Raw genomic sequence first — 19,727 nt, 5'->3', positions numbered from 1 at the left:
AGCCCCACGCCTCCAGATTGTACTTTTTGACAGTTTTGTGTTGATGTTTTAATATTAGTCCTCATTTTGCAGCACTTCTCTCCTTTTGAATCGGCGTTGACTGACTCTGGCACCAGGCAAGCGTCGTGGGTGTGTGTGTGTGTGTGTGTGTGTTTGTCTGCTCCTCCGCATGGACAGCTCGTCATTTGCACAGATCAGATTTAAGACCTGTCTGCTTTCTGTTTGGTTTGAGGCTTTTCGCCCTGAATGTGATCGGCACACGCTCACGAAGAACAAAGAATGTAATTGGTGTGACAGTGAAGTGATGAAAATAATGACGTCACCCTGTTTAAATCAGACCTGGGGGGGGACAGCAACACCGCTATGCTAGAGATCCAATCTTTGCAAACAATTGAATGATTATAGCTTCATGAATTAGATTTTGAACAGTTAACAAATGTGTGGTAGGTAGAAGTTTTAGCTAAAGCTGTAAAGCTATTCAAAACTGCCCAGTGTCACATGTCTACAAAGTAACGGAGCAGCTGAGTGAGTGAAGTGGTTAAAGAGATCACTGCCACTTTATCACTTTACTTCACGTATGAATCCTAATGTGTCCTGCAGCTCTGTGGTCACCTGGAGTCACCAGTACATACGTAGTTCTCAAACATCCAGCTTTTGTAGACGTAAACGTCTGGTAGTTGATTACGTCACGTTCTGTAGAATCAAACAAACAAGTCTCAGAAGATGTGAATAGATTTTGACTCTGGCTGTTGTTCAGTCAGGCTGCGTTTGTTTCACCAACCTGCTGCTTATGCACTTTTACTTTGGATGTTTGTAATCATTGTGGAGGTTTAAATGTATTATAATGCATAATGTATATGAATATTTTCCCAAATACAAGCACAAGATGATTTGGTTTGATCCGGCTTGACTGATGGGATTTCCTTACTGTGTGAGTTTTGAATTCACAGATTCAGCAACTTTAACTTCTTAGCACATCAAAATAATGTTTAATAATAATTTAAATATTTGAAATATATTGTAAAAATATAAAAAAATACTTTATTTTCACTCTAAGTAGTTGATTTAATCAAATAAAAACATTTATTTCAGAATTGTTTTCCTTTTACTGGCTTTTTTGTTTTTAATGATCTCACATTTCCCATTTTATTTACCTTTCAAACTCAGTAACATTTTGAAGATTTGTTACATTTTGTCTATTCAAGGAGATACAATGATTATTATTAGATATATTTATATATATATTTAAGTCTATTAAAGGCTGTATCAACATGAAATATTTCTTATTCATTTTGCATTTAATTCCTTTAAGTGCTTCCATAGTAAATAAACAGATAAAGATAAAGACTTTGATATTTTAACTATTTTATTGCATGTTGTGACTGCTGCTGTGTTACTTGCTGATGTGGATCCCTGTGATCTGGCTGATCCATGGGTAGTAGCGTGAGATGCGTGTGTAGACGCCGTACTTCCCCTGCTTGGCGCACTCCTCCCCCCAGCTGACGATGCCGGTCAGAAACCAGGTGCCTTCGAAGTTGGTGGCGTGTGGCCCTCCGCTGTCCCCGAGACACGTGTCCATCGGCTCGTTCTCGTATCCGGCGCAGAACATGAAGCGGGTGATGTGGTGCGAGCTGCTGGCCTTGCACTTGGTGCGGTCTATGTAGGGGACCGCCAGCTTCTGCAGCTTGGACGCCTGGGGGCCGGTGAAGGACATTTTCCCCCAGCCGCTCACGATGGAGCTTCTGGAGTCCCTCAGCAGGTTCTCCGTGAAGTCCTTGGGGCCCAGGCAGATGGGGCGCCGCTTGTTGGACATCTCCACCGGGGCGGCGAGCTTCAGCAGCGCGATGTCGTGGTTGTATTCAGACTTACTTGCGTCGTAAAACGGGTGGATGAGCTGCTCTGCCACCATGTAGTCGCGCTCGGTGTTTTCCTGCTGCATCTTGTCGTGATCACCTGAGCAGAAGGCATGGAGGTGAGAAACACTAGACTTTAGGTCTGAGATTCAGGGATTTGCGTCTCTCACCTATTCTGACAAAGAAACCCGACACTACGATTCTGAGCGGCGTCAGACAGTGTGCCGCGGTGATGACCCACTCGGCGCTGAGCAGAGAGCCTCCACAGAAATGCGTTTTTTCGGTGGGGTCCTTTGAGTTAGATACCAGAAGCACCTGCGGGCGCACACACACACACACACACACACACACACACACACACACACACACACACACACACACACACACACACACACACACACACACACACACACACACACACACACACACACAAGGTTCTAAGGGTCAAGCCCCTTCTTTGACTGAAATGACCTCAGGAAAGCAACAGCGCCCCCCTTACCTGCCATGGTATCTCTCCAGGCTTGGCCTCCTCTCCTCCCACAACCCTTTGCTTCACATTTTGTGCTTCCACAACGGTGGGCAGGGTGGGGGAGGCCCAGTAAGGCACCTCCTGTTCCTCTTTCTCTGTGGCTTCGACGTCGATCATGACGGCATCGCTCAAAGTTCCGTTGGAGCTTGGGTCCGATTTCATGGAGTGCGGGTCCACGGCAGAGGCCACAGATGCGTTCACCTGATCCAAATCCCCTGCGGAGACCTCGTTGTAGTCATCGTACTGATATGTTTCATTAAGGAGGAAGTATTCATCCAGCAGGAGGTCGCTGGAGGTGAGGTTGGAGTCAGAGACGTTTGTCCTGCTAGAGCGCACGCTGAGGATGGACCCGGTGTCGGAGTCGCTGGACAAGTTCACACGGCCACAGCTGAACTGCTCTGAAGGGGCGGAGAGCAAGGAACACGTGATAGAGTTCAGGTGATTACACACACACACACAAACACACACACACACACACACACACTGTACCTGTGGGCAGACAGCTTCTCATGTCTGGGCCCAGTTTGTACCCAGCAGCACACTGACACACAGCGCGCTCTGACTGCATCGCACAGAAGTGGGAACATCCTCCGTTAGCCACCAAGCACTGCTTGGTCACCTCTGAAACATAAGAGAACGCAGCAGTCACACTCTCACACACACACACACACACTCTCTTAACTCCGGCTGTGTGTTGAAACTTTACAGTAAAGGCGTCAGAGTGGATTCAGACGTTTGTGCCACTCGCCTATCTCACAGTTCTTCCCATCAAAGTTTGGTTGGCACCAGCAGATGTAAGCACTGATACCGTCTTCGCACGAGCCTCCATTCTGACAGGGGTGTGGGTCACACTGGTCACCATCTACACACACACAGGTGAAGAAGTTACAGATTATTCTTATCAAACCGTACAGATAATCGACACACACACACTGTCTCACCTAAGTATCCGGCCAGGAACTCCATCTAAAAGAGAAACAAGCCACTTAGTGTCAAACCTGTGTGTGTCTGAGTGCTGTGTGTGTGTGTGTGTGTGCATGTGTGTGTGTGAAGCGTACAGTCTTCTCGTCGTTCTCAAACACCTCCCTGGCCTCCTCCGGACTGCATTTCTCCTCGATACACTCGCGCTCCAGGTTGTCTTTCATCATCTCCTCTAGATGGCCGCTGTTGAACCTGCGGTGGCGCCGGAGCACCGTGTCCGCTGACCGCTGAGACACGAAGACAGAACCTGAGAGAGGGCACACACACACACACACACAGAGACAAAGTTACTCCCTTTAAATTAAAGCAAGAAAATGTATCCATCAACACACACACACACACACACACACACACATTACAGCTCCAGAATCCCCAGGCCTCCGTAAAATCCTCCTCCTAAATCTATGGATCCGCTCCACATCTTACCTGCTTGTTCCCCTGTGACTGCAGCCACGTTGCCGCACGTCTGCAGCAACAAGCCGGCGGTCAACGCCAGCAAACTCACTCCGGCCATTTTCTGCTTTTTCTGCTCGGTCTTGTTTTGCTTCACACTGACAAAAGCCTGAACTCAAATTCTGTAAAGGATTGGCCGCTCCAAAGTGCAGCAACGCACTGTTTACACACCTGGGAAGCCGCTGTGTGTGTTTGTGTGTGTGTGTGTGTGTGTGTGTATGAGTGTGTGCGTGTGTGTGTGTGATAGACAAATGTGTGGATACAAAACTCACAGGAGTGAAGAGCTTTTTTATTCATTCTGTCTGAGTTTGTGTCGGACCAAAATTGCGCAACAACAAATATTGACCGTAGGGGGGCAGATCTAGATGTGTGTGTGTGTGTGTTGATAATGTGAGCTGTTGTTTACCATGATGAGTGTCGTGCCATGAGCAACTTTAAAAGCAGGAGTTACGTGAGGGTTTCTAATGGAGTAGCTGCGCACGCACACACACACACACACACACACACACACACACACACACACACACACACACACACACACCTGTTAGAGAACGAAACTGAAGTTACTCCTTTGCTTACGCAGCAGGACTCAGCAGAGTAAGGAGCCCCCCTAGAGTCTGAGCTCAGCCTCAAGAATCGAGCGCCGCGTGATTGCGGCGTGATTTGCAGAGGGCGTGGCCGGGGACAAATCAGCGGGATTGACAGGCGGGTCAGGCGGCCTTGAGCCAGCAGCTGCCTGGCAACTGAAGCCCGGCGCTGACTTATGGGCTGAGGAGGATTTACATCCGGAAGAGGGAGGAGCGCAATCTGTCTCTTTAGTGCAAGTTATGCAAGCCGCTCCGATTGATCGACTCCACAAACTGTGCAATGTGAGAGGAAGTGTGAACAATGAGGGGCGATGGCTGGGCTCAGATCGCTCCCCTGTCCATTAAACGCTCTGGAGGTGATTTGGCAGAGGAATATAAGTTGTGTGAGCAGACGGATGTGAAAGTTGTGGCCTGATTTAATGCCGAGCTCCTTTTCTCCTCTGGGTCAGAGTTGTGAGTTACAGGTGGAGGAGACGAGCCTGAGCTCTGCAGGTCAGCGCCTTTAGCTCCGCCCCCTCCCCCACACCCCCGGCCTGACATACAGCTGTGTGTGAGTCATGAGGTCAGTGTCCCTGCTCCTCCTCTACGTGGCCCGCAGGCGACCCGGGATGACTCACAGCACAGCACAGCACCGCTACTCTTTACACAAGTCACTTCCACTGAGCGATTGAACGGAGGGTTAGAAACACGATCAACGCTGCTCATCAATGACATCAGTATTGATAATGTGATCCGTTGGGCAGTGCGAACCCGTCGCTGCACTTGTGTGAGCGTTTAGTGGGACAGGAGCTGTTGGTGCAGCGTGCAGAGCTTCTTGTTCTAATAGAGCAGCTGGCAGCACAACACAAAGCCCCAGAGGACCGAAGGACGCTCTGGCAGAGCGCCAAGATGTACGCTTTGCTCTGCAGGCTTATTTAATTTATTTATCCTTATCTCAGAGTCAGAAGCTGCTGGCACATGATGTCAACCACCTGACACACACAGTCAGATGGATGTGACCCCCCCCCCCCCCCCCCCGCCCCCCTTCACGCACACACACACACACACACACACGCACACACACACACACACACGCACACGCACACAGATTGACCCGACTTTTAATACAGCGGACCACAGCTGCATTATTAATGGTTTCTCAGCCTCTTTACATAAAGATTATTGACACTAACAACGCAAGAAACAGACTCAGAGTTTCACAGGATGTTTTTTGTCAATCATATCTACGTTGGTACGTTGTTAGAAGTGCATTCTGGGAGTTTTACTATATTTTACTATGAAATGTTCTTTTTGTTGTATAACCCGAGCCTCATTCCCATTACAGGAACATGACACAGGTCTGTTGTAATGTTTTACTGATAGAAAGCCAACTAAACTGGATCTTCTACCACCAGCTGCAGATCCAACTCCTTCAACCAAAGCCTTTAGGAGGGACCAGAACCAAGAAAAAGGACTAGAACCAATGACGATGATGATGCCAGGAGAGAAGAGAAGAAAAGAGAAGAAGAAATGTGTTAGATATCGAGCGTGAACATACATTCTCCACATTCTCTACACAAACTGCTGCTGTTTAGATGAACATGAACACGTGAGCCCATTCCTCCTCTGCCTGAGTGAAAAAGCCATTTTCTTGCACAAATTGATTTATTGGTCAATAAACGGACTCATTTGCATATTGCTAATCGCTGAGTCTGCAGGCTGATGTGCATGGAGCAGCTTGTGTGTGCGACCTTGTGAACATGTAAGACTGCCTCCTCATCTTCTCTCATCACATGATGCTGATGAAGCTGCAGTGTCTCATGCAGGACTTGGAGATGATCACACCTTAGGGTCTTTTCCTTTTCCTGCGCGTTTCTCTGTAGCGTCAACCAACTCGATACACGAGTGCGCGTACACGTGTGAGGGGCGCGCCTGCTGGGTATATAGAGGGACAACCAGAGCGCTTACGAGAGCTCAGACAGAGCAGCAGCAAGGGGTGTGAGAGAGAGGGGAGAGAGAGAGAGAGAGAGAGAGAGAGAGAGAGAGAGAGAGAGAGAGAGAGAGAGAGAGAGAGAGAGAGAGAGAGAGAGAGAGAGAGAGGGGGAAAGAGAGAGAGTGAAAGGAAAGAAGAAGTTAAGAATGAAAAAGTGAAACCAAGATCCGTCATTTCTCACCTGAAGTTTGATATTCAACAACCAGCCACAACGGAGCTCCATGAGCGGGAAAACGAGAGGCAAAGAGGAGAAAGATGCTGCCAAAGGTGAGGGATACACCGACAATGATGTCATGTTATGAGTATAGATTTTATTTTATTTTTTTAAACAACACCGCGATTTGTGCCGCACAGCCTGCGTGTTTGTGCTGACATCAGCGAGCTTTGGTCACTTACTCCCATAGTCCCCACAGCGCGCGCGCACACACACATACATACATACACACACACACTGTGGTTTACACTTTGACTCTTCTGATTCAATATGCAGCTGAATATGTGTTAAACCGATCCGCACACACTTTAAACTACATGAAATACGTTTATCTTTTTGTTCCGGCTTAGCTACACGCTTCCTATATTGGGCTGTGAGGAGAGCGTAAACGCCACACGGTGCGTTTACGACACACTTAAAACGCCACAACACACATGGCGATGTTGTAAAAAATCATGGGAGATGTTTTAACCCGCTGAAACATTAATGCTGCTGCGCTCATCATATTTCAGCCACACACACACACACACACACACACACATTTTTCTCTCGTCCCCTGGACGGCAATAAAATTGACGCGCGATAGACCGCAATGGAAACTGGGAAACTACATTGCCATGGAGACAAAAAAAAGGGAGTTGCCCATAAGCAGCCGGAGCTCCTGCATCTATTAAAGCCCCCACTCAGTCACTGAAGGGTCCTAAAGCCGCAGCACCGAGGCTTCTTACACACCGGCTCAACTTCAAACACATCATTACGTGTCTCTAAAACATTTCCCTCTCGCTTTAAACATATTTCCTTCGTTCTAATTTCGTTTTGTCTGCGTTTTTTTTTTTTTTTTTTTTAGTGGTCACATGATTAAAGTTCTACTGTAACTATAGTTTGCATTCAATTAATTGGGGAGTCGTAAACATGTAAAATGATGATATATTTTATTCATGAAGCATTTCTAATCTTCCAAGGACTAAAAAGCATCAATGAACATCAAACGCTATAAAACTAGAATAGAAAACAAGGAGGCGAGCAGACTGACATATTGATCCAATCATGCCGTCGATCTACATAATGAGTTTGATGGTAATGAACCATATACGGAACTTTAAAATCACTTTATGGTCTTTTACAGCTGAATTCAAAGGAGACAAAGGGACATTTTGCTTTGCGGCAGAGTAGAATAAGCAGTCACAGAGGCTGGATGGCTGCATGTTTGATTTATTGAGTTAATATAGGAAATGCACAGGGAATTCTCTCTCTCCCTCTTTCTGTCTCCCTCCCTCCCTTCCTTTCTCTCCTTCTCCCTCTCTGGCACATTAGGTTTTAGGGATTAAATTTGAGCAGAACACAACTCATTAACATCTTCCTACAAGGTCAGGAGGAAGAACAGAAGGAGGAGAAGGAGGCTCCTGTAACTTTTTGCACATGTTCCTATCCGTGTGCTCACAACCCCGACGGACAGCACGGCGGCGTAGAAGGAGACGTTAGCGTTAATTATTAACAACAGAGCAGAGGTCAGAGGTCTCCCGCGTTATCACACGACCATATCTGACATTTGCATGGATCTGAAAAGGTGCGGATACATTTGAACGTATAGATATAATTGACACCGTTCCAAATCTGTAAATCCGTACAATATTGCAGGTATGAATTCCGTCGCACACTCGCTGTACACACACTGACACAAGGAACGCCTGTGAAATAACAAGACGACGTCACATCATCGATCGCAGTCAAAAAGCAACAACATGCAATAAAAGTGGCACAATAGGACGCCGACTGAAGGAATATTGTAAATCTATGCAATGAAATGTCAAAGTGTAACATTAACGACAGAATGAGTAATGGCTCCTCACCAACCTGCTCGCCTCCTTTCCCCCTATAGATCACACGTTCTGTCATATATGTGCACCCCCGCCCCGGCAGTTTCAGACGCCACATGAGAAACACACACGGTGACCATGTGACAGGTTCAATGGTTTAGATCTTTGAGTTGTTGGCGTTTTAGTTCCAGGATTGTGATTTGTTTTAATGAATCTGTGCGAGCTGAGGCAGACACCGAGGAGTGACTGTCAGAGGTCTTGTGTTTACTTCTGCTCTGTGAAACTCTTTACTGCTGCTGTTTGGATTTGTCTGTGGTCAGACTCACTGCTGCTATAAGATGAATAAAGTGTGAGAGTAAAGGAGGTTGTTGGTTCAGGATGGGGCTTGTTTCACACTGTTGTTGTGTGTTTGAGTAGTATCAAAGGCATCGCATGGAGCATTTGGTAACCCGGCAACAAGAAAGTTCCACCTCAAAAGGTACCAGATGGTCCTGCTGACTCCAACATTCCCCCTCCAACGTCTTAGCCACACACGTACACACACCAGCGCCACTCCCGTCTGTGGTTATCTGGTAACACAGCGCCCTCTAGTGGCCAAAGCGACGCACCACTGCTTCTGTGGGAGAAGCCATTGTTTTCCAATCATGGAGAGGAATAAACAGGACCTCCTCTGCTCCCTGGAGGCCCCAGAGCAGCTGGCAGCTGTGCAGAGAGCAGAGAAGCTGAGGCTGATGGGACTAAACGTCCCTGATTTACAGACACCTTTGCTCTCACACCAGCTTACCTACATTTTAATTATGGTTGGTCACAACATTCCGATTTGTAGCGTAGATTAGAGTGATGGACACATGATGGCTCTCTGCCCAGGTGGCTGCTCTCCTGGAGCCTTTGCCAGTAGGCACCTCTGGGCCTCTGCCTGGCTTCCTATTTCAGGCCATGGCTACAAAGCTATTTTTGGGGCCAAAATACCGATATTAGTTCAATGCCAGTGGATCCTAGCACATCCTGCTCCCTGTGAATACGATGACGAGTGGTGCTTTACTCAGTGAGCGAAAGAAAGAAAGACAGACAGACAGACAGACAGACAGACAGACAGACAGACAGACAGACAGACAGACAGACAGACAGACAGACAGACAGAAAGAAGCTGAAGATCATGTATACAGTGACATAGTCGATCCATGTAAACAAATTAGCTCTTAATTACAAGAAGTCAAAGTAAATTAAAGACACATGCACTGATTGATCAAATACTTTGCCTCTTTAGAAGATCAGACAGAGACACACTATGTACCGGGTATATATATATATATATATATATATATATATATATATAAGTATGTTCATATTTCAAATTGCTGAGTGTGCATGTCCTCCAGCAGCTTCCTGCTTCAGTGTCTTCAGCAGCTTTTAGTCTCTACTTTACTATATGGGGGCAACAGACACTCTGACAACCAGTAATACTTTCTCTATCATCGCAGCGTATGGAGGCTTGTTGTGTATTAAGAGGCTTCACAGGAAGCACTGTAACAGCACAGCAATGTAATGGCTGATAATAGAGAGTTATGGTTCTATCGTCCACAGACTGTCTAGTTTCTATACGTCTATGACTGCAATCATAGAGGAAATCCACAAATGTGCAAAATATATGTTATGAAGCCATTTGTAAAGGTTCTTTATACATTTTGAGAGTGGAGCTCTTACACTGCAGTGTCTCTATAGGCACCCGATGCTTTTAGGTTATTGAATTTGTAGAGACCAGACAGGTTATATCAAATCATAGAGCGGCTGCACTTCACAGAGAGCTGACAAAATATAGAAAGCCTTCAAAATATGCAAACAGAATCTGTCTTTGTTGTGTTTTTGTGTCTGAGCCACATTTGGTCTCGGTCTTTGCCACTTCAGGTTACACAAGTTTAGTTGGATACACATAATGTTCCTCAGAATGCATTTTCTCCTGACATTTTACCTCAGAATGTTTTTTATTTTGAAGGTGAAGTAGCTTAGAAAATAGATTTTACAAGGTGTTACTGTGGTTAGAGCACAGCACAGTTCTATCTGGGAATCCACAAGTTACATAACCTCGATTTGGAGCTGAAGCAGTAACAGCACAGGGATCCAAGAGGGTTTAAAGAGCCACAGACCTGATAGCAGGAGCGTTAGGTGTGACTGCAGCTTTATTAATGGATTTATAGGGAAGTTACAGAGCTACTAATGAACCAAATTATAACTGCTTATTAATTGAAAACACTGAAAAGAAATGATCTTTAATTATGTCAGTGCCTGTTGTGTTTTGGTAATTGGATAAGAGTTTTGATGAGGTCAGAGGTCGGGGGATAAAAGGAGGTCAGTGAGGCGTCTTTGGCATGACAAAATACATAAACACACACGTACATGTAACTCCTTGGGTTTGGGAAAAGCCTCCTTCCTCCTGCCTCCTGGCCCCTGCTTCCTGGCTCCCTCCCTCCCTTATTGTGCCAGATCAGCGGGGCCTCGGGATGAATCATTTATGACCGGTTCCAACGGCTTAATGGCCTCTAATGTTCTGTAATGATCTCCCGTCAACGCCATGTGCGCGGCCCTAATGGATCCAATGCCGTGGAGAATTCCCCGGTCTGAACTTCGGTAATTCCTCCTCTTTTCACCGAGCAGCTTCGCATACGGGATAAGTGCGGACAAGCCAGAGGAGCAAAAGGCTCCGGAGCTCCACAGGCGCAGCATGAGTTTCCCTCTCCGCCGATCCACCTCAGGTAGGAACGCAAGAAACCGATCGGGAAGGTTCAGAATTTTGGTTCAGACGGCGGTGATTTCTTCCCAAAAGTGCATGAAATGTCCTCTGGAAGTTTGTTATTATAGGGACAGAGGGGGAAAGAGATTGTGTCATAAGGTCAGCGGACGCTCTGTCTGTCTGTTTGTTATGGATCTAATTCGGATTTATAACTTTTCATCATAAATGGCGCAAGTGCTTGACATGACTCCATTATTTCTTTGGTCTTTTTCAGCGTTTTATGAATGTAAAGTTGCAGGAGCTCTGTCCGTGGTGCTGAATCCAGCCGGACGCACCCTTCCTGCTTTGATCAGGGGAGAAGTTTAACCTTCAGTTTGGGAGCTGGCGAGCGTTTTCAAAGCATTTCAGGAATTCAAATCCTGAAATGAGATCTATTCACTTCTTAAATGACTTAAAGGGTTTAAGACGGAGGTAAAGAAAGAATATGGACCGTGAAAACACCTTGTTGTCTCTTTTTTAGAAGCGTATTGATCAGAATTATGTCGATTATGACCTAAGCCAAAGCGTAGGCTATATCTAAAAGAATTCAACCAAAATAACTTTCATATAACTTCCCAAAATTGGGCCAAAGTCGAGTCATTTAATATGTTTACATTGTGTTTTCTTGTATTTGTGTGTAAGAGAATTTTTTAAATCAAAACTTGTGAAAATGGTGTAAGGAAGAGAAATCAGCTTTAGTTCTCTGGGTGGTTAAATTTGAACAACCTCGCTTTCTGCCGAGCCTCTAACCAGCATCTGTGGTCTAACCCATCGACACACACACACACACACACGCCACACACACTCTTCACACTTTTCACTATAAATATGTGTATTTTCTCTGCATGTCCCATTTTTCAGCCTCCTGAAGCTGATTTGACTTTGGTTGTTGGTCAAAGACGCAGCTGTATGTTTGGAGATCAAAGGTCAAAGTGTTCTAAACAGAGCAGCATCATATATTTAATCTATATCACACCGCCGCTGCTTTGGAGCACCTGCTTGCTTATGCAGGAATTAAATCATCTTTATGTTTGTTTATTGGTTCTTACTTTCTTTTTATATCCAGGATGAAAAGGCGACATCATATCTGCCCTCTGTAGCTTCTTTAGACGCTTATTTGTTTGATGGCATTTTCATCGATTCGCTCACTCGCTTAATTACTTATTGATTCATTTGCTCTCTGTAACGTTCCAAATGTTGTTACGGTGATTTGAAGGAAAGGGGTCGAGACTCAGACATGTTTGTTTGTTTCATGTCATCATCTCTCATTGAGCTACGTGTGCGTTCACAAAGCTCTTACCTTACATGTGGCGCCATCATTTTCAGCCTCCACCACCTCCACATGATTCTCCTGTTGGCCTTCTTCTTCTCCTCCTCCTCTCCTCTTGGCATCGACTTCGCGTGACCCCTGTGGAATAGCTGCGGCATGCATCGGTGCCACAGGTTGAACCTCAGCGGTCCTCCTCCAACGCCTCCTGTTGTCCGCCGTCCTCCTCCTCCTCCTCTTCTTCTTCTTCCTCCTACTCCTCCTCTGCCTGTTGGAGTTGCTGTGCGTCATGACGGCTGCATCTTGTGCGTTTCTTGTTTGTTGGTGTGGAAAGAGGATGCTGTGGACCAGAGGACGTGCAGAGCTGCATCTATCCACAGAGCTGCATCTGTCCACAGAGCTGCATCTATCCACAGAGCTGCATCTGTCCACAGAGCTGCATCTGTCCACAGAGCTGCATCTGTCCACAGAGCTGCCTCATGCTCACGCTCCTCTCACACAGAGCTGCAGCTTTACAGCGGTGCTGAAACTCTGCACCAAAAGAAGATGAGAGCCACTCCTCTCTCTCTCTCCCTCTCCCTGTCATACACTGAAAAGGTCTCCCTCTCTCTCTCTCTTCCTCCCTCTAGCTCTCACCCCCTCCCTCCCTCTCTTCCATTATCCCCCTATACATTCATTTACCCTCCTCTCATGTTTCTCCTATTTCCCTCTTCGTCCTTCACCACTCACCATTTATTACTCCTCTCTTTCATTGATCTTTCTTCCCAAGTATTTGCAGGTGTGTTTTCCCTCCAACCCCCCCCCCCCTCACATCTCTCTCACTCACTCACACATTTGACCTTCTGCTCCCGTTCCATTTACTTCCTTTTATTCAATTACCTGCTTTCTCCCTGTTGATCTCCTTTCTTTACCTCCATGCTTCATCTCTCTCTCTCTCTGACACACACACGGTATAATAGCATGTAAATATCGTGCCACGTGTGGTGCGGGGCTACAGGTGCCCTATAAAATGATCTGCCAGTGGCTCACCCCCGCCTCCCCCCCACACACACACGCGCGCGCACACAACACGTACACACTGTCTCTCACACACACACTCACACAACACGTACACGCTCTCTCTCTCACTCACACTCACACCTTCCTCCCCGCTCCTCCCGCCCTCCTAACTCTTCCTCCTCGGGGCGGGCAGGGCTGCAGCAGTTTTATGAACGGCACGGATGCATCATGATCCCCTTCCCACCGAATCAGCCCCGAGCTGTTTCATTGACAAACATCCGGGCCGCTGCGTCTCTCTCACGGACGGCGTCGAGGCGGAGAGGATCGCCGGTGGAGCGGTGCAGAGGCGCAGCAGCGGCGGCGGAGGAAGCGGCGGCGGCGGCGGGAGAAGGCGGCAGCAGCTGCGGCACTCAGCGGCGACCATAAACCCCCGAGCCGGGCCACTAAGCTGTTGATCGCGACCCGACACTTAACAGACCGCAGGACTGGACCACAAACACACACGCGCACGCACACACACTCTCCCGGGACACTGACAAGCATCACCTCGAGTGGGAACCGGATCTCCTGTGTGTGAGGAGGCATCGTTAAGCGTCGCCCCCGGGTGTGTTTGTTTAACGGCTCCCATGAAGCGCCCGGACGCGCCACGCAGCTTTCTGGACGCGTTTTTCAAAACCATGGATCTGTGTGAGGCTGCAGTGTGTGTCCGGTGTGTGTGTGATGCGAACTGAGACGTGGGTGGTGTAGACCCCATCCCCATCCCCCGCACACACACACACACGTACGCACACACCTTGTCCGCGGAATCCTCCGTGTAACCGGGACGCGCAGCCTCGCTCCGCTCCACCGGGGGATCATGTCCCGGGCAGCGGCCATCGCCAACTCCCTCATCCGGCAGAAGCGGCAGGCGAGGGAACGAGAGAAGGCGAACGCCTGCCGCGGCACCGGCAGCCCGAGCAACAGCAAGGGCGCCAACGACAAGCCGAGCAAGCTGAACGTTTTCTCCCGCGTCAAACTGTTCGGCTCCAGGAAGAAAAGGAAGAGGAGGCGGCCACCAGGTTGGGTTCAGGCTGCACCACCGTAACATCCATCTTCACCATTATCACCGTCATCATCACCGCTGTCTCTCTGTGTGTAAAGGTGCCTCTCCATCACCTCACCCTCACCTGCTTTGGGATTCATCCTGTTGCATGACACACAAAACAAACAAACGTGAATAACTTTGTGTTGTGCCACATGCAGCACGGTGATGCAGCTTCATCTGTCAGCTGCTCTTTGATGTTCACGCTCATGCTGTGATGTATCTGCAGGCCCGACTGAAATACAAACAGCCTCTTCTTCTTCTCTGCCACTTCCGGCTTTTATAAACGTTTGATTCATACGATCACATGACAATAAGGACTAAAAGGCTTCTCTCCTCTCCTCTCCTCTCCTCTCCTCTCAGAGCCCCAGTTAAAGGGCATCGTCACCAGGCTTTCCAGTAGCCAGGGCTTCCAGCTGCAGATGCAGCCTGATGGCACCATCGATGGCACAAAGGATGAAGACAGCACCTATGGTAACCCTGACAACCTCACTGAGCATCCATACTCATCTACATCCACCAACAATCCTCACGCTCGTCTTCTCTTAGTACAATTAGCTGTATAGCCTTTACATGACTTTGATGTAAACAAACCTGATTCCCATCACGGCACAGCACGTCTACATGTAGCTGCACACACACACACACGCGCACGCCTGCAGTGTGTCATCCTTGATTTGGGATGTTTGGAGCCAATGAAGCATGCAAGGATAAACACACTGCTGCAATCGTTCTTTTGAGACTCATAATGTTGCTGTTTATGACTTCATTACCTATGGAGGTTCAGGCTCTAACGAGGTCAGACTTCGCTCGTGTCTCCACATAATGATTCCTGTATAAACGTTTATCTCACCCTGGAGTTACGAGCCCAAACCAATTTATTAACAAACTTCACTCCGTTGCAATGTGCCGTGAAGCTCGGTCGTGTTTATTGGGTTAAATCTGAGGCGTGTTCTTTCCCCTGTGTGCCGGTTGGCTGCACCGCATTTCTAAGGGGGAAAGAAACAAACGTGCGAAATGTGGAAATAATTGCTAAAATGATGGATTATCTTGTGTTAAATAGATCAAAGTGAGCAAATTCTCGCTCTATCAAACACACACACAGGCGCAGCTCGCAATCTGGGACTGATACGCCTAAGAGGGAGGAAACGTTCAGCTTGTGTCTCCGTATTGAGCACAGTTGGTGTTTGCAGCCACCACCGCCGCCGCCGCCGCCGTGCATTCCCCTCGCTGCTATCTTTTCTCCAGGCCGCCAACTGTTGTGCAGAAAGAGCAAAAGCGAGGACAGCGGCCGAGTGTGTTTTTAATGAGATGATTACACAGTGTGGGCATCACGCCAGCGCCCACGCAGAGAGAATCAGTCACCTGTGTTTGGGTTTTTCCAATGGATGATCCGTGTAATTCCTGCCTTCATGAAACCAGTCATTACCAAGAACATGGTTGGGTAAACAAGTGTAATTAAACGCGAGTCTGAGTCATCAAACTGCCTGGAGTAATGATGTTGCTGCTACAGAGCTGAAACTGTACACAAACATAAACCATTCCAAGAGGAAAACAACCATGGATCAGAAATTGGGAGGTTTGGCGAGTCTGGCTTTGGATTCATGCTAAGGAACCTCATCTGAATGCATTCGCTTATCGTTGGCACTCCTGGCCTGTCATGTCATTAGGAGCCCACACACACACACACACACACACACACACACACACACACACACACAGCTTGACACCATGGAAACGAGCTTATTGAACACTTGGAATTCAACAGGCATCATCAATATTGCAGCATGAGTACCAGCAAAGCGTTGAGATCCTGGAATGTGCTCGTCTTTCACCAAAAGCCTCCTTAACCCCGGCCTTATACTGCCAAATGTTTACAGACCCGCGCGTGTGTGTGTTCCTGTTAATGATTATGAGGCGTTTCATTACATACTGGACACGAGCCGGCGAGTCGTTAGCGCCTGACCGACAAGGCCAAATAGCTTTTCTGTGGCAAAATGGAGGAGACGTGCAACATAACGACACAGTGATGAGGATTACTCTCTTTGTTTCTCTCTGGCTTCACTGCTGTTGTTTGTTTGGTTATTTTCTCTCTCTCTCTCTCTCTCTCCCTCCCCTTGTGTGTGTACATGTGCGTGCGTGTGTGTGTGTGTGTGTGTGTGTGTGTGTGGGTAGCTGTGTTCAACTTGATCCCGGTGGGGCTTCGTGTGGTAGCCATCCAGGGCGTCCAGACCAAACTCTACCTGGCCATGAACAACGAGGGCTTTCTCTACACCTCCGTAAGTCAACACACACGTGCACATGCTATCATCATCACCATCACCATCAATCATCATCATCATCGCAAGAGAGTAAGAGCTGTGAATTAAACCCGCAGGCAACCGGGCATGAAACCGAGGGATTGGCCGGGAGCCTTTGGTGTGATCTCTCTTTTCATTATCGCCCTTTCATTTACGTCAATACTCTAAGCGGCAGCGTCTTGCTAGACATCTGCCGCTCCGTGTGTGTTTGTCCCAAGGTGGATCCTCGCTCCCTCCTGTAATCGAAGCTCGTCAGGATCGATTTCAGGTCATCGCCCGGCCTCTTGTTGTTTGCTTGGCCAGTCTTTTAATGGAACATCACATTTTCTCCACTTAGCTCTTTAGCTACTTTTACCTTGTTTCCGTCTCAGGTACACACACACACACACCCTCAAAGCATATACTGTATCTATATACTGTCTCATACGGGTTGGTAGGCAGGTTTGGCTGCATTGCGGTGCGTTAAAAAGCCTCACTGTAGCTCCTCAGCTGTGATGTGGGAGGTGTGGATGTAATACGAAAAAACAGAATCAACACAAACTACAGCAGCGATCTGAAATGAGGGACTAGGACTAATAAGGCGCAGTGGGGGTGGAGCCGGTCACAGCCGCGCTCAGATCACTGGTCCACATCTGGATTAACCTCTGGCCCTGCCGGCCTGTCACGTGTAGTCCTGCACGGCGCGGCTGGTTTGTTCTGAGGCTGTTGGGTCGAGTTAGAACACTGCAGTCACGTGTTGGGGCTCTGGTATTAACGGCAGCAGAGTCATACACTTACACAGGCACGTTCTCACAATCCTCTATCTCTACCGTTTCCCTCGGCAACCTGGACACTCTCTCTCTCTCTCTCTCTCTCTCTCTCTCTCTCTCTCTCTCTCTCTCTCTCTCTCTCTCTCTCTCTCTCTCTCTCTCTCTCTCTCTCTCTCTCTCTCTCTCCCTCTCTCTCCCTCTCTCTCCCTCTCTCTCCCTCTCTCTCTCTCCCTCTCTCTCCCTCCCTCTCAGCAGGGTGGTTGGTATTCTAGGGAGTAACCAGTTGCTATGGCGATGCAGGAATAAGGAAATGCAAATGTCAGCTGTCCTAACTTGATGCAGTTTGTTCCTCGAGCCTGGCCGAGATAATGATTCAAAGAGCAGGAGCGACTGATGGATGAACGCGCGGACAGAGATACGGACAGAATGATTGAACGCTTTTCAATGGACTTGCCATTACAAACTCATACCTTACTCCCGCTCCATTTCCGAGGCGACTGCCTCCACCCCCACCCCCTCCCATTCCCCCCTTAATCACCTTCCTGTCTCCTTTACTTTACAATCCACTCCACGCCTCCTCTCTCTCTCTGTCCTCTCCTCTCCTCTCCCCCCTCCCCCTCCCAGGAACACTTCACCCCGGAGTGCAAGTTCAAGGAGTCCGTGTTCGAGAACTACTACGTCACCTACTCCTCCATGCTGTACCGGCAGCAGGCCTCGGGCCGGGCCTGGTACCTGGGGCTGAACAAGGAGGGCGGAGTGATGAAGGGGAACCACGTGAAAAAGAACAAGGCCGCTGCACACTTCATCCCCAAACCGCTCAAAGGTAAGAGTCTCAACACGCACACCATGGCCGACGTGCAGGCAGACGCCACAGTCAATAGTGTTGCCTCCTATGTCCACTAGGGGGCAGATCAAAGCTCAAATCACAGTGGGAAAAGCAGATAGAGGCCATGTGAGGCCTTTAAATCAGCCAGATGCGACCATGGTGCCTCAAGGACACAGTGTGTTCATTTCAGAGGAGGTGTACAAAAAGCGCTTGGATAGGCATGATGTCATCCGTGTGGATAAGAGCACGTGCGTGAGAGACGAGAGCAATCTGTGTTCTTCTATTTTCTTCTTTCCATAATTTCTTTTCCATTTGATCTTTTTAGTTTACAAATGAACGCAAATCCTGAGTTTTGGTAAAGGAAACAGAAATGTAAGAATGTAAAGATTGATTGACACTTAAGGAGAAAAGTCCCTCTGTGAGGACAAACGGCTCAGACTTTGTAGAACTCAACCGACCCGATTGTCAAAGACGACAAACCTCTTTAAAGCTGCACAGAGCAAATACAGAGTTTTATCAGCAATGAAGAATAATCAAAGACTCACTGAGCAAAGTGTGGATAGCGTGTAGGTGGAATTTCATTAGGATGTTATAAAGACGCCATCTGTGATGTACAAACAGTCACAAGTCAGAGCTGGATCTTGCGATGTTCTCAAACTTATTCATGTTCTCATGCTGTTAAAGGTTTGCTCACATCAACATTGTTTGTTATATAAAAGAAATGTGATTGGGAAGTTATTGTATGGAATTATAATTCATTTGTCATTGTTGTTTTTGTTTCACGGTGATCACTTAGTGAGCCATCGTCAGTTCACCTCAGAATGACACTGTAACATCATGACAATGTCGGCGCCATTTTATAACTCTCTCTCTCTGCCTCTGTGTGTGTTTGTGTGTCTCTGTAGTGGCCATGTACAGAGAGCCCTCCCTTCACGACCTGACGGAGCTCTCGCGGTCAGGCAGCGGGACGCCTACCAAGAGTCGCAGCGCCTCGGCTCTGCTAAACGGCGGAGGGAAGAGCCCCAGCAACAATGACTTATCCTAGCCCCCCATCCCCTTTTACACACACACACACACACACACACACACACACACACACACACACACACACACACACACACACACACACACACACACACACACACACACACACACACACACACACACACACACACACACACACACACACAGATCTCAGGCCGACATGCTCACACATCAGGCTATTGAGGAGGAGGAGGAGGAGGAGGAGGAGGACAGGAAAGTGTTCTTCCACTTTTCCGGAGCCCACTGTGACTGACTGTGATGTAAATAAAGGACAATCAAACCTTTCTG

General features: G+C 47.9%; 2 protein-coding genes across 4 annotated transcripts; one reads left to right on the top strand and one right to left on the bottom strand.

Moving 5' to 3' along the window:
- Nucleotides 1-1,348: 1,348 nt before the first annotated feature.
- Nucleotides 1,349-4,106, bottom strand: LOC143009295 (coagulation factor IX-like). Its single transcript, XM_076161381.1, has 8 exons — nucleotides 3,790-4,106; nucleotides 3,441-3,610; nucleotides 3,324-3,348; nucleotides 3,131-3,244; nucleotides 2,872-3,003; nucleotides 2,353-2,780; nucleotides 2,024-2,168; nucleotides 1,349-1,953 (listed from the first exon to the last, which is right to left on the bottom strand). The coding sequence occupies exons 1-8, from the start codon at nucleotides 3,875-3,877 to the stop codon at nucleotides 1,394-1,396; spliced, it is 1,662 nt and encodes a 553-aa protein (XP_076017496.1). The 5' UTR covers nucleotides 3,878-4,106; the 3' UTR covers nucleotides 1,349-1,393.
- Nucleotides 4,107-6,361: 2,255 nt separating this feature from the next.
- LOC143009350 (fibroblast growth factor 13-like) lies at nucleotides 6,362-19,727 on the top strand. 3 transcript variants are annotated; one of them, XM_076161452.1, is made up of 6 exons: nucleotides 6,362-6,380; nucleotides 6,433-6,642; nucleotides 14,884-14,994; nucleotides 16,696-16,799; nucleotides 18,194-18,392; nucleotides 19,301-19,727. In XM_076161452.1, the coding sequence occupies exons 2-6, from the start codon at nucleotides 6,597-6,599 to the stop codon at nucleotides 19,438-19,440; spliced, it is 600 nt and encodes a 199-aa protein (XP_076017567.1). In that variant the 5' UTR covers nucleotides 6,362-6,380; nucleotides 6,433-6,596; the 3' UTR covers nucleotides 19,441-19,727. The 3 variants fall into 3 exon arrangements, with proteins under 3 accessions (XP_076017567.1, XP_076017565.1, XP_076017568.1); XM_076161450.1 differs by lacking the exon at nucleotides 6,362-6,380 and having other exon boundaries at nucleotides 6,391-6,642; XM_076161453.1 differs by lacking the exons at nucleotides 6,362-6,380; nucleotides 6,433-6,642 and adding an exon at nucleotides 14,198-14,497 and having other exon boundaries at nucleotides 19,301-19,664.

This window comes from Genypterus blacodes, unplaced genomic scaffold (genome assembly GCF_046128005.1).
Source record: "Genypterus blacodes isolate CSIRO-AG114 ecotype Tasmania unplaced genomic scaffold, CSIRO-AGI_Gbla_v1 ptg000111l_1, whole genome shotgun sequence".
Lineage (NCBI taxonomy): Eukaryota > Metazoa > Chordata > Actinopteri > Ophidiiformes > Ophidiidae > Genypterus > Genypterus blacodes.
Note: the sequence above shows the minus strand (reverse complement) of the source record. Positions and strands in the feature narration are given on the sequence as shown.

Bases quoted from the DNA above. Each gene is read 5' to 3' on its own strand.
- LOC143009295 (XM_076161381.1), bottom strand. From the start codon at position 3,877: ATGGCCGGAGTGAGTTTGCTGGCGTTGACCGCCGGCTTGTTGCTGCAG. The intron at 2,781-2,871 runs GTACAGTGTGTG...CCGCCCCTTCAG, and splicing joins GAGAAGCTGTCTGCCCACAG to AGCAGTTCAGCTGTGGCCGT. The intron at 2,169-2,352 runs GTAAGGGGGGCG...GTGCGCCCGCAG, and splicing joins CTGGAGAGATACCATGGCAG to GTGCTTCTGGTATCTAACTC.
- LOC143009350 (XM_076161453.1), top strand. From the start codon at position 14,296: ATGTCCCGGGCAGCGGCCATCGCCAACTCCCTCATCCGGCAGAAGCGG. The intron at 14,498-14,883 runs GTTGGGTTCAGG...CTCTCCTCTCAG, and splicing joins GAAGAGGAGGCGGCCACCAG to AGCCCCAGTTAAAGGGCATC. The intron at 16,800-18,193 runs GTAAGTCAACAC...TCCCCCTCCCAG, and splicing joins AGGGCTTTCTCTACACCTCC to GAACACTTCACCCCGGAGTG.